We start from the raw sequence: 17,269 nt of genomic DNA on the forward strand, positions 1-17,269 counted from the left end.
TTTTTTTAGTTTCCTTTTGTTATGTTTTTTTATCTTGTGGAATCTGTGTATTTTAAAGAAATGATTGTTTCCTTCTTCACTTATACTGCTAGGAAGCTTAAGGTCAAAATAATGCTTCCTCTGTATCTCTTGATGGTTTGCATTTCATTTTCAAGCTTCACATCAGGCATGCCTGACTTTGCTTACTTGGTCTTTTATCTTCATCACATACAATTTAATGTTTCTTGATTGTTTGCCTAGAATTTGGTTGCTTAGAGCTTAGGCTCTAGGAATCAAAGATGAGTCTGAATTACAGTTCTTCAACCTTACTAGAGGTGTCACATTAGTTCAATCTCTTAACTCCTCTGAAATTTGGGTTTTCATTCATAAAATAGAGATCACTGTAATACAGCCCCATTAGCATTTCAGTGAATATTAAATGAGACACTCTGTGTAGTAGCTCAGCCAGGGCTTGACACATAGAAAGAGTCCCCTGAAAGTAGGTATTGATACATAATCATCATTAGATCATCAATTATCATCAATATTATATATTATTATTGTAACTCCCATTCTCTGGGAGTTATATTCATCTGCTTTCTCTTCATCATCCTTTTCTTCTTTTTAGCTTAAATATGAGTACATGTTGATGCAATGTAGGTTACAGAATAGAGAAGCAAATAAGGCAAGTAAAGACTTTATTTCAGTCCCAAAGTAAGACTGACAATCCAAGAATGTTGCTGTGTGTTTGGTATGGTACACATGGTAGGACACCATGATAGATGGGAAAATTTCAGGTGAGTTCTAGAAAAACAGTGATATGAATGATATGCAAGTGATCTATGAGGGAAAGATAGGGTAACATTATCACTTAGCCAATGGCAAAGATCCATTGTCTTCCCATGATCAGGGATTTAAAATAGACATTGCCAATCAAATGATGGATAGACCCAGTTACTACAGAAAAAGAAAAACTGGGCTTCAATGCTACAGAAAGCATATAGATTAAAGATAAGGTGCCATGACAATGGTCCTTTTATCCATGCCTCTATTTACATTAGTCAATTGAAATGGAACAAGAAAAAAAAACACCAGTGTTGTGAAATCACAACCAAAATGTGTTATTTCAAGAAATACTTAGAACTAATTTAAATGGTGTACATCTAAGCCACTTTAATTTGCATTGGACTGAAAGTTGGCATGTTTCTCAGTCCAGATGTAGTTTATTTAAATTCTTTAGTTGTTTTTCAACTTAGAAATATGCATAGACATAAAATCTTGCACATCTCAATGTTTTTCTATACATTTGTCAATTAAAATTAGCCAAATTATTACATGGATTGTTCTTAAACTGAACTAAAGATGGCTTTCATTTCTAATGCCAAGAAATGAAGTGTGGTAATCAGAGGAATGAGGGGTTTGGGCCTGGATGCAGGATTCACACCCTCAGTGGAGTTCCCAAGTAACTTAATAATGTAAAGTAGATGTGAGATTTTTTTGTTTGTTTGTTTTTAAGGCTTTCATAATTATTTAGAGAGACACAGGGAGCTATCATAGACCACAGGATATAATTTTCCACCAAGAAATCCTCACTGGAAATTTCTGTCCTTGGTCCTTATCTTTCTGAGCCTCTAATGTGTTTCTCTCTATCTCTGCCTCTCTGCCTACTCCCTCGCCATTTCTTTCTTCCCTCCAGGTTTCCACCCTATTACACACTCTAGCCTCCATTCCTCCCTCCCCTTGCCTTTTATTACTCAGGGCGATTGGCTGAATACTCTACATTATTTAAGAACGATGAGTGTTCTGGCTTTCATCCCCTATTGTTTTCACTGGGTCTTTCTTATGAATAAATGTGGGTTTCTCCATAGGGAGTTCTGATAAATAGGATTGTCTTTCTTTTTTGCCTACACAAAGGTGCATATACATAGATACTGTACTTGAAATGTTTATCTTTAGGGATTTGGCCTGGATTGTGACTTGAACACCCAACCCAACTCCTTAGGGTATCACAAATTCAAAAAACTGGATGGGCTAAAGTGATGGTGCTTGGTCCTTTACCTTTTGAAATACTGTGTTTGCATAACAAAATGGCTGAGCAAAGCATGATCATGGGCCACATAGGTGGTCACTTTATAACTCTTGGCTTATCAGAACCCTGAGGAATTCCAGCTGTAATAATCAATGCTTTAAATTTATCACTGCTCTGATAAAAAATATCCAATGGGTTTCTATTGCAGAGGGTTCTGTGAAGGTATTTGGTCTGACGTATATACTGCAGTCTCTTCAGGGCTAAGGATATTGGATGAAACATAAAAATTTGTTTAACATATGAATAGTGCTGGCTAAAATCTTCATCAGTCAGAGTAGACTAGGTTATGCTGCAATAACAAATAATCCCCAAGTCTCAACTGCTTAAAGAACAAACTATTTCTTATTCATTATGTATATTTATTATAGGTTGGTAGGGGAAGTGGGGGAAGTGACTCTTTGCCGTAATTTGAGGATCCAGGCTGACAGTGCAGCTAGTCCCTGTTTCAGAGGCAAGAAGAGATCTGGAGGTGTCACTTCGACAGTTAAGTGCTCCAGCCTCAAAGCAATGCCATCAGTTCTGCTGACACCTCAATGGCCAGAACTTTCTGGCTCACCCAACCACAAAGTGATCAGGAGGTACAATCCTACAGTTGCCAGAAGGTAGAATGCCCAAACTTCTTTGAAAGCTGTGAGAGTAGCTGCACATTCAGTGGAGAGAATTGACTGAATTACCTTAATGTCAATAACTGTTGGTGCTTATATTATTAAGACAAATGATCATTGGCAGTAACACAATGGACTACAAGATATTTGACAGAAAAAAAGTGGAATACTGTTGATATTCTTGTTCCATTACATACATATACAGAAAGTTACTTAAACCTGAAAGGGCAAGCCGTTCTTCAATTTTCCTTTTTTTTTTGTTTTTTAAATTTTCAGCAATTCCTATCTGAGTACCTTGAACATAATCCATAGTACATGTTTCAAACTTATTAAATTGAGTTGAATTTTAGATAAGTAACTAAGTTGAGCCTTAATTGAATCCCTGGAAATGAACAACATGATGGTTACAGTTTTTCGAAATGGTAACCTTTATTAGCAAATGTGAATTTCCTTTTAATTATAATGCATTAACATAGCAAAAACAAAACAAAAACAATCATGGGACAAAAACTATGTTTCACAGTACTGTTTTTCAAATACCTGGAATGTACTTAATATATGCCTCTTAAGTGAGTGAATAATAATTTTTGAGACTGTTTTAATGTTAAAAAAAATAAGAAAATGAAATGGTTAATTTTTTTCCCATGAATAGTTTTATCCCTGTACTTAAGAGATGGGCTCTTGAGCCAGATCATTGGGGTGTAAAACCTGCACTATCATTAGATATATCACCTTGAACACATTTTTTAATTTCCTTGATCCCCTTTATGAAATGGAGATAATAAAAATACTTATTTGGGGTTAGTAAATTGGATTAATAATGGGGTTAGTCAAAAAGGATTGATTACACCTTACAAGCAACAAACTATATAGAGTAGTGCTACCACATGGTGGAGGTTTAATAAAGATTAGCTGCTGCTACTGCTGTTATTATTTTTGTGTTGATATTGCATGGTCCGTGTAAATACTCTGTATATATTCATCAATACAGCAATAATGAACCACAGGAAAAAAAATGCAATTCCAATTACAACTTTGGTGTTTCTGATTTACGTTTAACTGTAAGACTAGTATTTATTGTTACCTTGAAATTAGTTTATTGGTAAGGTTTAATAAAGTTGTTATATTACAAAGAGCTATTATGTGTGCATTGTGCAATGTGAAAGACCATTGGGAAAGATTGGTGAGTCTGAAGGGCACCTCACTCTCTCATTCTGTATAACATGAAGGAAGAGAATGGCTTCCCAAGGCGCATTGCAGCATTGGACCTTCTTTATAATGCCTGTGAAAGGCAAGAGAGTATTCTGAGCATTTCAAAAGGTTTCCAAGGAAGGAAAATTATAAGAACTATTTGATTTTTGAAACAATATGAATAGACAGTATGATTTATGACATTGGAAATCTCATTGATCTTGTTCTCTGCCTTGTCCCCGTGCATCTAACACATAGTAGGTGTTTTATAAGTGATTTGTGAAATGACTGAATGAGTATTTCTAAGAATCATGCTAGTGCAATCTATAATTGAAAACTGGGTCACCATACGTGCATCATTGATGTTTAGGTACAATCACACTGTATTTCTGAAGAAGAAAGTGTTCAAACCATAGGACTAGAAATAAAATATTGAGCTTCTGAGTGTTTCCTCTTTTCATCCCAGCATGCTATTTGAGGGAGAGAGAAATTAAAAAAAAATGCCTTGAGCATATTTTTTTTGTTAAAATGACATATTTCTATTTATTAAACATGTTAAAAAAACTCAGAAGGTTTTTATTGGGCTTATGCATATGAAGATTATATTGTATTTCAGATATACCATATATCCAGATTTAGTTGCCCAAACAATCAAGACTTAAATTTATATAAACCTAACAATATTTTTGGTTAGCTTACTGGTTATAAGAACATTAAGAGGTAAGAAATGGCTTATATTTCACTTTCCCATTTACTACTAGAAGTCTAACACCCATTAACACTATCAATATTTTATAGAATGCTCCTTTTTCTTTTGTTTCTCCTTCCCTCTTTACTCTTTTGGCAAATGAGTATTACCGGTAAAACCTCTAACATAACATACCAGGCAATATAGTGTCCCAGTGCTGCCTGAGTTGTTGAAGAGTTAGTGGGAAGGTATTACAATTCACTGTAGCTATAATAGAGGGTAATGTCACTTTAAGACATGTGATACTTTACAGAGGAGGGATGTATTGAAACAGACTACTGCTACTTACAGCACCGTATAGCAGCCCAGCTCCTGCATTTTGCTGCCTTACTCTGCCCCGAATGCACTGAAGTGGGGATGGTCCGTCATTAACTATAAACTGATCTTCATCAGGAAACTGCATATTATCTCATCATCACTTCAAAGGTCTCGTCAGGCAGAGGTGAACGCCAGGAGATGATTTAAAGGTGAAAATGACAAGGTTTCCACCCCTCAAACCTTGGCTTCTTTTCTGACAATACAGTCTGAATGAACCCGATGTCTCCTTTATTGTGGAAATAGCGTTGGAAGAGAAAAACATTTTTTAAAATCCTGATAAAGAAGATTATTGGGAAGCTCTTTTTTAAAAAAATCTCAAATTGTGGCACAGATGGATTTTAGAAAGTGTTAGAGCTTTCCAATGAACACTAATAGAGTACTCTGCTCTTGGCTGGATTTTTCAGGTAAGAAGCCTCTTTTAAGGACTTAAGATTCAGAAAGCCGATTTGTAACCTATTCAGTCATCTCTAGAGAACTGTGTAAGACTGGATGTATGATTAGGGGGGAAAACACCCATTAACATAGAGACAACCTCTTGGTAAGAGAGTGAGCAAAGAGAACGATATGCACGAACCTTGGAAGTAGTACTGAGAATTAAAGAAAGTAAATGAAAAACAGAAAAGGAAGGAAAATAATGCAAAGGTCAAGTCACAGTAATCTTTTTGAGTGTTAAGATCAATGTGGGTAAAGAAATGAGCAAGAGAAAGCAGACATTGAAAAACTGTTAAGTTTGGACTGTGGTAGCCTTTTTTTTCAAGCTTAGATAAATTTCTAGTGCATTTTAACTGAAATTCACAAGCAGTCAATGCATGCCACAGTCACCCCAGTTTTTGTCTTTCTATAATTTTCAGGGTATTTTGAAAAGGCCCCGAAGTGCATTCATTTCAGGAATCATAGGAGGGGCATTGCTACTTATCGCTACTGAACAGAATGTATCTATGCTTTCCTAATAGTTCTGAAGACAATGAGGCTAGATCTGTTGTATAAAAAGTGAACAGTGGGCAGTGAAACTAATAATAAAGTGAATGGTCCATCTGAACCACAGACTGGGGCATGAAAGGCACCATGCTGTTGAAAATAATGTTTTCCTACTTTGCACTTAATTATGGTTGTCACCATTTGTCTATTACAGCCCTAAAACCTTTCTTAAAGACTACATCTCTCTCCTAAAACCCATAAATTATCTCATTCGTATTGTCTGTGCATGCACGCGCGCGCGCGCGCACACACACACACACACACACACACACACACACACACAATGTATATTTTTGCTTTCTGAACATCACAGTTTTTGAGAGTACCAATTTCCATGACTAAAGAAGTCACACTGGGAGGTCACTAGTAGGTATTAAATGTGTAGTTGAAATTCTTAAAGTGTATGATTTGACAGTGAAAAAATTTAAAAAGAAATAATATTGGCTCCAAAGCTCTCTCTATTCAAAAGAGAAGCATATACTTAACTGGGTTCTTGTATAGAAAATGCTCCTTATCACGGGCTGAGTAAGGGTGATGTCTCAAGTTTGATTAATTTGGCAATATGAAATGCAGCATAGGTGTCGTTTGAGGAACTGGACAATATGTAGCGCAGCTGAGCCTCTGTGGCGCCTAAGATCCTTACAGGTGCAGATAAGTCTGCCAAAGTTTCAGCGCCTGTGAAAAGGTGTATACTTATCCATAAATACATAGACCACCTGTACATGTAATATTCACCAACACTATAAGACAAATGCCACAATGGGATCTTAGGAGGCAAAGCAATATTGTAAATTATGGCTTGCTCTATTATAGAAGCATAGATCTTGCATCTGAAACTCACTCTGGCTGAAGACAATTCCTTCTGATTTTAAAGTCCAGCCAATAAGACTGGTTCTATTAGAAGATTACAACATGCCTCTGAGAAATGATTACTTAGTTTAGAAGACAGCACAGTGATTAAAAATTCATGACTGTAGAATTATAAAAAGAAAAAAATCCACTCTATCAGGCTTATGTCAGACTTGCAATGAAGTTAAAATGAACAGGAGTATGCAGCTTTTCAATGCCTGGAATAGCTATAATTTGAAGATCACTGTGTAAAACGGGATGTTGAGTTAGGATACTGTGTTTCAAAGTGCCTAACTGATAGTCCAACTTTAATTTATTTTTCTATTTTGGCAATCCTTGGAGTTGGGTTTTGCAGAATTTCAAAAATGAATTCATGATCTCCTGGAGAGTGCTTTCCTTCAATCCCACTCTATGGCATGACCTCTGCTGGGTCATTTTATTCTAGTAGCAAAGGGACATGACGTCTGAGACCCCCCTCGGCCCCCCTTCTCTCATCAGTAGAACTGATAGCTGGGGGCTTGAAGCTGGAGCTAATACTTCCTGTCCAATGTTCTTTTTAGAGAATGGCTATGGTCTCTGCGATGTCCTGGGTTCTGTATTTGTGGATAAGTGCTTGTGCAATGCTGCTCTGCCATGGGTCTCTTCAACACACTTTTCAGCAACACCACCTGCACAGACCAGGTAAGCCAGGCGCTGGCTCCACTGCAGCTGCCAGTCTCACCACTGTCTCCTTAACAGATGGTTGAAGGCAAGTGACAAACAGTGCTTTAGTGTGGGCAGTTCTGAATTCCAAGACTTATTGTTGGTGGGATGCTTTGGGGACTGGGGGTTACTAAAATGATTTGGTGATTTTCTATTAACTTCTCATCAAAGAGCGTTTTCTCTAAGAGTCCCCCCACCCCCTTCCAGATTTAAAAAGTAGAAATCATTTGTTTTGGGCTACTTTGGCCCAAGGCGAAATATTCTGTAAAAAGTGGGACAATTTTCAAGACTTGAGGATTTTTGCAACTGATTAAATAATGTGTGTATATTTTGGGGATGCATTTTAATCTAGTACTGATACTATAATCTCAGTGGGTATGTGGCTAAGAATTTTGTAGGAATGTTAGTGCCAAAACTGACTTTGGAAGTAGTTTGTCAATGACAAAGAAATTAAAAAGTAACTTACTATTTCTTGTCTGGTTTAACTTGTCTTCTTTCCTTTCTGCCTTTCTTCACTTTCTGTTCCTCCAGTATTCTCCGGGGTTTTTTTTTTCTCTCTCTCTTGCCAGTTTCAGGGACAAGTTCTTTTAGCCTGTTTTTTTTTTTTCTTTTTCTTTTTTTCCTATATTGAATTTTGAGTTCCAGACGCACTTTGCTTTCTTGGTCTTTCTGTTCAAAGTATATTTCTTATCCTTTCATGGCCTCACTCTTCAATCTGGATTTTTCTCTTCTTCTTTGCCTCCCCAGCTTTTTCTTATTACTGTCCCCCAGCTCGATTGTCCTCACTCGCCCTGGTTCTCGGAAAGATTTCCTTCCATTTTCTGTTTAGCTTCAGCCTTGCATCCATTTACTTCACCCTCCACCTTCGCTCTGCTGTCCCTATCGGCCGCGCCCCGCCACCCCCGGTCACCACCACATCTGGGCCCTGGGGACCAGTTGCGCACCCAAGCTCCTGATCTTCAGTTTCCAGGTGCTCCCAGCCCTCCACCCCCTCTCCAAATCCCTTCCCGGCCTCCTCCCGCCTGCCCAGCGTGCTCCCGCCGTGCGGGCCAGCTTCCATGCCTTTGCTTGTCCCCGGCTTGTCTGCACAGTCCTCCAGCAACGCCTCCCGGGGCTCCGCTTCAAGCTGAGGGCAGGACCGAAAGAGCGCGGGTGCAGTCCGGGGGACTCCCGCGCGTCCGCACCAGGCTGCCGAGTTGCTCGCCAGCTTGTTATTTCGCCTGAGCACAGGTGGCCCCGGGTGGAGGGTTGGGATGCATCCTCAGCTCCCAGCTGGGGCCGGGGGCGGCCTCAGGGCCACAGCCACCCCTATTGCCCACGCCCTGGCTGGAGGAAGCAAGGCGAGGGGACGCTGGTGCCCCTGCAGGTGGGCATGGAAAGTGCTCTGCTGCTGCTGTGCGCTTATATTTCTGCCGCGTGTGTCCTGAGCCTGGGGTGGACACCGCCAGACTCCAAGGCTTCAGTGCCCAGGTGGAGGGAAAACAAACGTGGGTTTTGGAACCCCCACGTTACCTCCAGTCAGTTAGTCACCAATCTGTTCTGGCAAAAATATCTTGGACTTGTTACATAGCCACACAAGTAACATGGGAAATCTGCACTCATTGTAATACTTAAAAATAAGAATACATAACAAAACAACTGTTGTGAGTGTTTTAGTCACGCTCTGAAGGTTAATTCCCATTGTCTGGCTTGATCCTTATACAAGTGGGTGTAGTCTTCGCCCCCCNCCCCCATCACGGTGCCCGCCAGGAGACTGAAGTTCTGAAGGACAGTGTGGCTCATCTGAAACCACACAGCCAATAACTGCCATTGGAGTCCGGTTGGCCTGAGTTCACCTCAGAGCCTGTTTCCCTTCGAGGATACGTATACAGTGATGTCTCCCAGTGCACAGAATAGTTATGCCAAGTAGCCTCTTTGAGGAAGTGCCAGCTCTTTGGTATAATTTGTGAAAACTTTCAAGTTATGTCAATACATGGAATCATTTGAACTGCAAACCCAGTCTGAAAGGAGGTAGCCATAAGCAGAACTGGTGAGAGGTGGCACGTGGTGACTGACGGCAGAGCTCAAGACTAGCCATCATCTGTCACTTAAGATAATGACATGACCTTGGGCAAGTCACTTCTCTGAGCTCGGCTTCCCCTTTAGGGATGTCGTAGGGGTATAAATGGCATACGTAATATTGAAAGTGCTTTATAAACTGTAAAGCTCTTTATAAATATAAAGAATTACTGACACCATCCCCACTTTAATAGACTAACAATGTGCATGTTAGAGATGTTGAATGAGTGAAATTTTGCTGTTCTCACAGCTAACAGTCCATCCACATAGTCAGGACAAAAACCTAGTTCATACTCTTGCTGTTGCTTTTTAACTATGTAGTACCTGGATAGAATATACCTCCAAATGCTGTGTGTTTTATTTTATTCTCTATGCAGATAGTCATGAAAATCAGTACACTTTGCAATGAGTTTTCACAGATTGTCTCAATCAGATAATATATGAGCTCTTGTTGGTGAGGGGTTATGGCTGTGCTACTTGCAATAAGTAAACTCATGCCTTTATGGTGCTTATTATCAAAATATTATAATTTTAAACTGAGAAACACATCATTAGGTTCTGAATGAAATTAAACACAGTATTTGCTTTTTCCATTGTCTATCCTTAGAAATTGCTTATTATCACCAGTGCATAGTCAATTGGTATGTCACACACACCAAGAAACTGCAGTATGGAAACCAATTTCAACCCCAAGTGCTTCTGTATTTGAGACTCATTTCAGTTTCATTGATGAAATAAACTATAAATACTCATTTCTAGATACAGAAAGATTAAAATGATATTAAACTGAAAGTCCAATGTATGTAATATGGTTATTCAACTTTCTTGGGTTTTCAAGAATAGCTGTAAAGATTAAAGCAATAAATCTTGGAAATAGCAATATTCTAGATAATTTCAGTCAGAAATACAGTCTTCTTTAGTACAGTCTTCTGTTTTGATTTTAAGAGTAAATATATGCTTTTTGTGATGAGAGTTGGGATGTTTCTTTTTGTGGCTCTTAAATCTTTAGGGACGCTAATGAAATGTGTATGAAAACAAGAGGGAAATCAGGGCCAGTTATCTGTGACAACCCACCCCTAAATGAGCAAATAAATAAATAAATAGCTGAATAAATGTGCAAAAAGGAAAAATATCTCATTTTCTCAAATCAGTTAAAACAAGTGACATGATGAGAACAAATGAGACACCAGCAGACCCTGAGCTTTGCCACATTTGCCTAAGCTTGAAAAATCACCTCTTTCATAAAGCAGGAGAAGGCAGACACCCTGTGCATACCAAGTACCCGGGGAATGTGAAAAATGACAGATCTTTCACTCAGAGCCCTGCATGGAGGGCGACTGAAGGCCTTCCAACTGCCTCCTCACCTGCTTAGGAACGGCTGGCCCCTCTCATCAGCCTCTTCCAGGCAGCTTTACCGTGCCCTACCCTGTAAGATGGATGGTGCTCTGATCCCAAGCAGCCAATTTCAGCCTCTCAAGAAATAATCCACTATGCTGACAGATGAGTGGAATTTGATGTGCTGTTGCCCCATTCAGATTGCACAGCACCTGGATGGCACCAGCCGGCCTGAGTCCTTCAGGGGTAATAGGAAATTGGGCCAATTTCTTCTGTCAAAACATGAAATCAGGACAATGTTTTTGTAAGGCCGTGAATTTGAGATGTCTTCTCAGTGTAGTGGGTTTTGTACACAAACAAAATGAGAATATGTTAACTAGAAAACTGATTTTAATGTATTCCCCCGCAGTCCCTAAGTAATTCCTATTTTTCATACTTACTGTATTAGGAATGCACCATTTATTTTCAGTTAGTCACTAGTTAAGGAAGATTAAAAGTCAATCAAATGAAAGAGAATTTTAAAATTACACAAATGAGTAAAATGTGCTATAGATGAACAGATTTGTAATTTCAATAATTTAATATTTGGCTAAATCAAGTTTTTATTTTGGGAATGATGTAGAAAATTACTATGACAATTTGAAGAACATTCATGCCTTTTAAAAATATACACAAGACAGCTATAAGGAGGGCACTTAATTTAAAAAAGGCAGAATAAACAATGAAAAGTAAAAAGGGGTGTTTTACTGTTTCAGGTAATTAAAATAGACAGGTTCAACTCTTTATAAGCACCAGTTGTTGTGTAACAGGTAAAAAATGGTGAATGGTTTGCTAAATGTAACTTTCTAATTTAGGGTTAGGTTTTTCCCCTTATGGATATATGAATTATGATAGCAATTTTAATGGTTACTTAATTTCAAGTGTGTGGGTGTGTGTGAGGGGTTGTCCTTGAAACTTAATAAAATATGGATCATTTCAAAATTCTTTAGTGAGAAAGATCCTTGAGATTCTCTAGTAATTTAAAGTTATATAGATAAATTACATGAGAAAAGAATTATAAGTGCCTAATGAATCATTTATTCTGGAGTCACTCCTCTTTTATTGACAGGGGTGTATGGAAATTATATATAAAAAGATTACTCTGAATAGAATCATCTGTATAACTTATACTTGGCTTGATTTACAGCTGTATTAAGCAAACTATATATTTAGAGGTATTCATCCATGACTTAATTATTACATACTGAACATCACCCTCCATTTTAAAGTGTGTTTTTTTATTAAAATACTAAAAAGCATTCTTGGATGCTTTATATTTATTTTTACCTTATTGCTCAATATTACTTTATTGAAAGCTGCTGAAGACATGTGCATCAGAATGCCAAGGTACATTACAATAAAGAATTGTTTCATAATTGTAATATAAAATAAATAGTGAGAACAACAGTGGATGCATATTGGCTTTTTAAGAATGCATACTAGCACTAGGTAGCTAAGTATAGCGAATTGGTGTAAGGATTAGAGCAGACAGGTTGTTATTTGGTGTAAACCGATGCTAGTGATAATCCATTGATCATCTGATTGATATTATTGACCTCATCCCAGAGTCAGAGTGCAGCTGTGAACATTTGATGACACTCAAACATTAAAACCAAGTAAGATACAAATAAATATTTTCTGTCTATCCCATGGACTTACAAGAGAATTATTACAATGCTATATAAATATTGTTGCTTATGTGATCTCAACCCCATAGCCTCAATTTCTAACTAAGGAAAATAGATATTTTACCACAGTATAAACAAATATTTAGAAGTTGCATAGTGAACATTAGCCTTTACTTGTTCATTTGTTAAAGTTCCCTTATGACAATTTGAACTCCTTAAAAAAAAAAACTCTTCCAATTTTAAACTCTGTGCAACCATTATTTTAATAGCAAAAAAATAGAGGGGAGTTTCATCTCCATCAAAAGGGGATTGGTAAAAATAATTGTGGTACAACTACAAAATGGGATTTAATAAAGCTTTTGCAAAGGATGAGATATGTTTATATGTACTTGTGTGCAAACATGCCCATGATATTCTGTTCAGTGAAGAAAACAAGGAACAGAATACTCAGCTTCAAAATAATTTTGGGAGAAAGTATTTGCACATGCATAAAAATGTCAAAAAGGCTATAGACATTCTTTATATAGTGTTAGTGTTTTGGTTTTGTTTCTAGTGTGGGTATATATTGCGTTTTAATAAAAAGCTTATGATATTACTTACAGGGAGTTTTATGGTAAAATTAGAAATATATCAAACAAATGTTTCCAGTGTAAGGAACAAGAAGGAAATATAGGTAGGAAAATACCATGAAGCCTTTTTCTTTCTAAGAGCCTTCAATATTCAACAAAATGTCTAGGCTAGCATTTCCCAGTTCACAAAACACTGTCCCCTCAAGATATTCCTTGGAAAATGCTTTTGGGATAACATTCACTGCATAGTATGTTCTCCTCTTAGAGATTTGCAATGCATGTTAAGTGTATGAAAGTTTTGGAAAGATTTGCAGATAAAAATCCTGGTTAACTTAAATTTCCAAACATGTTTTATTTGGTCAACATTGCCAGTGCCTATTCATATCACATGCATTGAGATGTGTGGGCCAAGATAATTCTGGAATCCTGTGCTATTCATCTTTTTATCTCTCACTTCTAGTGAGGAACTTGACATATAATAGGCTCTCAGAAAATATGTGCAAAATTATTAAGGAAAGAAGGAATGACTGTTCTGGTGAAATCTTAAACTCTGCCTTATTTGTTACTACTTGTGTGTGAGTGCTTGTGTGTGTATGGATGGATACACATGTATCTGTTTGTATGTTTGTAATTAGGAGATACCTCAAATGGAAAATGATATAAACTTAAATTGTTGGTATAATGTGTGCATTTTTGTATGTATCTGTGCAATACCTTTGAGTAGATATTTGACTTTATTCATTATTTGACAGCTAGTCTATTAATCAAAATAATTCAAAGACTATACTTACAAATGTAGTAAACAATTAAATGCCTAAGGTTTTCAGTCAGGGCGTGATTGTTTTGGTTTTTTTTCTAGAGATTTAGAAGTACTATAGGCATGGTCTTGAGGGACTGGAGAGAAAATTTACTTAGCAAATAAGGAAAGGATTTTTGCTTTCAAATCTTTTGATATCAAGAGAAAAATTGACTTCATCTTTGTGGCAGTGAGAAAATAACACCAGACAAGCAAATTTTCCTTTCTTTGGGGTAAAGAGAAGAAGAATCATTTTAACAATTTGTATAAACTAATTGAATTCTCCAAAGGTGATGTCCTCAAAGCACTTAGGGACCCTCTTGGCCCACTGTTTCTATTAATACTTCCCTGTCTTTATGTAGTAAAGGTTCAGAGAAAGAAAAGAGAAATTATATCATCACAGTGATTTTCTCTCAGAAGATAAATAGATGTGCTTAAGCATCTGCCTATTCACTAAGTGGATTCTTCCTCCCTGCAGGGAAGGAGTTAAACCAATCCTCACCCTGAGTGTGGAAGGGAGGAAGACCTCCTACGTCCTCAGCCAATGCTGTTGTTCTGCTAATGCAATTACCTGTATGCATCTTTACTACACCCTTATTAGACTGAATCTTCTATGCATACTTCCATTTTACCCAAGAACAAATCCAAGCTAACTGATTCTGTATACATCTAAGGGATTTTTCTGATTTTTCCTTTGCGTGGTTGAAGAATGGCCCAATTGAGTCATATGCTTTGACATGAAGGCAGAATGCCAGCTCCCAAATTTAGATGAGCTACCACACCTACTACACTGTGGGGGACGAAGCATGTCAATGCTCTTGAAGCTGACAGAGTATCTTGGATTTAGGTCAGCAGGCCAGCAGGTCATACTGAATAAATACTGTGTAAGTATTCAATAAATATTTTCTGATCAACTAGCAAGAATTTTATATCCTCTAAAAATGACAATACTGGCAGGAAAGCAGCACAGTAAGCCTGTTTTTCTATCTGCTGGTAATGAGGGAAGAATGCCAGAGTAGGAGAAGGACACTGGAGCTCTCAGTGTCTCACTTAAGGTGTCAGATGCAAGCCTCCAGATGAAAGGGTGGGAAGGAATCAATGATTTTCACAGGCGCCTGGCATCGCAAGGAGGGGAGCCACACATTCCATAAACAGTAAGGCATGTTCTGCCAGACAGTGAGGCTGTAAGCTGCCCAAGGAACTCGCTCATTGATTTTATCCATTCGATAGAGCAAGATTCAATGCAAAATCACCTTTGTATATTTGAAAAAGCCTTCCGCTAAAACTATCTGAAAACTTCCTGGTTGATTTCACAGTTGAACTATGCAAATACCTTCATAGACCAGGCAGTTCACATAATTGATTGGACAAGCCAGAGGACCAAACATCACAAAATACTGAAAATTGTGGCAACGAAAGAGCATGTGCACACCTAGAGGGCACAACAAATCTTAAGCTACGCCTGAGATGGGCTCAATGTGACCAGAGCGTCTCATATTTTAAGGCAAGCCAGAACCTAGAAGTTTTTGTGTCATTTCCTTACCTTTGAGATGTCAGGTGAGCCAAGCAAAACTTGACTCAGGGCTGTATCCCACCTGCTGACTGTCTGTGTGTGACCTCAGACAAGATTATTTCCAGCTCCAACATTTTATGATTCCTAATAAACTTATCAAATCCTTTTATGAAAGCAGGATGGAGAGAGGTGACGGCAGTGGGGCAATAGGGGATTTCTATGCATGTCTGCCTTGGTCTGCTTTGAAATTATGCCCATGGTTTAGTCTTAGCCTGAGTTTTCCCTAACATGCTGAAACACTGTTCTGAGCCTTTCAGATCATGCTAAACGGGGGTCTGATAGTGCGCATTTATGTAATGAAGCCAATGGACTAAACAGAGGTCTCGTTTGAATCTTAGCTAAAAATCAATTAATTTTCCTGTAAGTAAGGTTTAGGAGAAATAGTAATAAAACAGAGGGAAGCATCAGGCAGCATAGTGATGGCTTCATTTAATACTTTATTAACATTCTCAACATCAAGTCTAAAGTCCACTAGTAGGTTGTAAATTTATGTTGAAACCCAAGGGTTTTTGTTGCTGTTCTTTTGAGCAAATTATTTAAAATTTCATGTGTATTCATTTTGTATATGGATATAGGCTACTTATTAGTACACCAATTGAGTTATGATTCTACCAGAAATTACATGTAGCTAAGGCTAACTGAGTTCCTTAATTCAGTATTCTACTAAGAAAACTGCCGCCAGCTTTTGAAAACATTGCAAAGCGCCTGCATGCGAATAATTAGAATTCATGCAATTTGGGGAAGGATAATTTCTTATCAGTTTATCAAAAGTGTTGTTTGGGTTGTTAGTGGTTTCCAGCTGCTGTGGTCCTTGCTTTTAAATTATAAATTAGTGTTGGTTTAGTTTTATCATTATCAATTAAGTTTGCTGTGGGCTGTTTCGTTAACCCTATAGTCTGTAATGTATTTTGGATTTTAAATTCGGTGAAGACTGGCTTTAAGACATTCTTAAATGAATTGTGGTTCAGAAATAGGTAATCTATATCCTTATTGTAAAACATGTACATATAAATCACTCTCAAATTTATTTGTATATTGACACCTGTATAGTAATATCAATTATATAGGTGTGATAAAAAAAATCCAGTGAATGTTTAAATACAAAAATTTATTACAGTAAAAGACACATCACCATTAATCCTCCTCAAAATACTCCCCCATGCTTCTAATACACTTATCCCATCATTCTTGCCACTTTCTGAAGCAGTTCTGGAAGTCCTCTTTCGGGAGTGTCTTTAGTTGTGCTGTTGTGGCTGCCTTGATGTCCTGAATCAATTCAAAACATTTACCTTTCATGGTATACTGCCTGTGAACCTATGCAATGTAAGTCTCAAGGCAGGTAACATTTTTTATTTATCTTTATGTCCATAGGGCACATTTTATAAAATATGAGTATGTTAATATGTTCATCTTATTTTACAAAAGTATTAGTGATTCATAAATGTACCCTTCCAAATACTTATTACCTAAATATTTTTCTATTGGGAAGTGGAAAAGGGTAAGAATTGGATATTTTGCTTCCTCAATGTGGTATGGTAAAGAATGTTTGAACACAACAGTTTTATGAGGGAATTGTAACTAGAGACCAGCCCTTCATAGAACTCTGAATTAAAAAATATATGTACATATGTAGGCTGCAGCCCCTGCTGCAGTGGGTTGCCATGGGCTACTGTGTGTAGCCAGCAGCTGCCATGAGCAGCCGTCCAGAAGCCAGCGACTGATCTGCCTTGCCTGGGAAGAGCGCAATGATGGTGCCAACTTGGGCCAGTGAAGCAACATCCTCCACAACTAGACTGAAGAACAAAAGGACAG

General features: G+C 37.7%; 1 protein-coding gene across 2 annotated transcripts in view; it reads left to right on the forward strand.

Moving 5' to 3' along the window:
- Positions 1-4,853: 4,853 nt before the first annotated feature.
- The window catches only part of TAFA1 (TAFA chemokine like family member 1), a 573,437-nt gene continuing 561,021 nt past the window's right edge, over positions 4,854-17,269 (forward strand). The window contains exons 1-2 of one of the 2 annotated variants that reach the window (XM_019661057.1): positions 4,854-5,334; positions 7,318-7,438. In XM_019661057.1, the coding sequence (XP_019516602.1) occupies positions 7,321-7,438 (118 nt within the window). In that variant the 5' untranslated portion in view covers positions 4,854-5,334; positions 7,318-7,320. The remainder of the gene's footprint in view (positions 5,335-7,317; positions 7,439-17,269) is intronic. The other variant, XM_019661058.1, reaches the window with a different exon arrangement.

Source organism: Hipposideros armiger, unplaced genomic scaffold, assembly GCF_001890085.2.
Source record: "Hipposideros armiger isolate ML-2016 unplaced genomic scaffold, ASM189008v1 scaffold_334, whole genome shotgun sequence".
Classification (NCBI taxonomy): domain Eukaryota; kingdom Metazoa; phylum Chordata; class Mammalia; order Chiroptera; family Hipposideridae; genus Hipposideros; species Hipposideros armiger.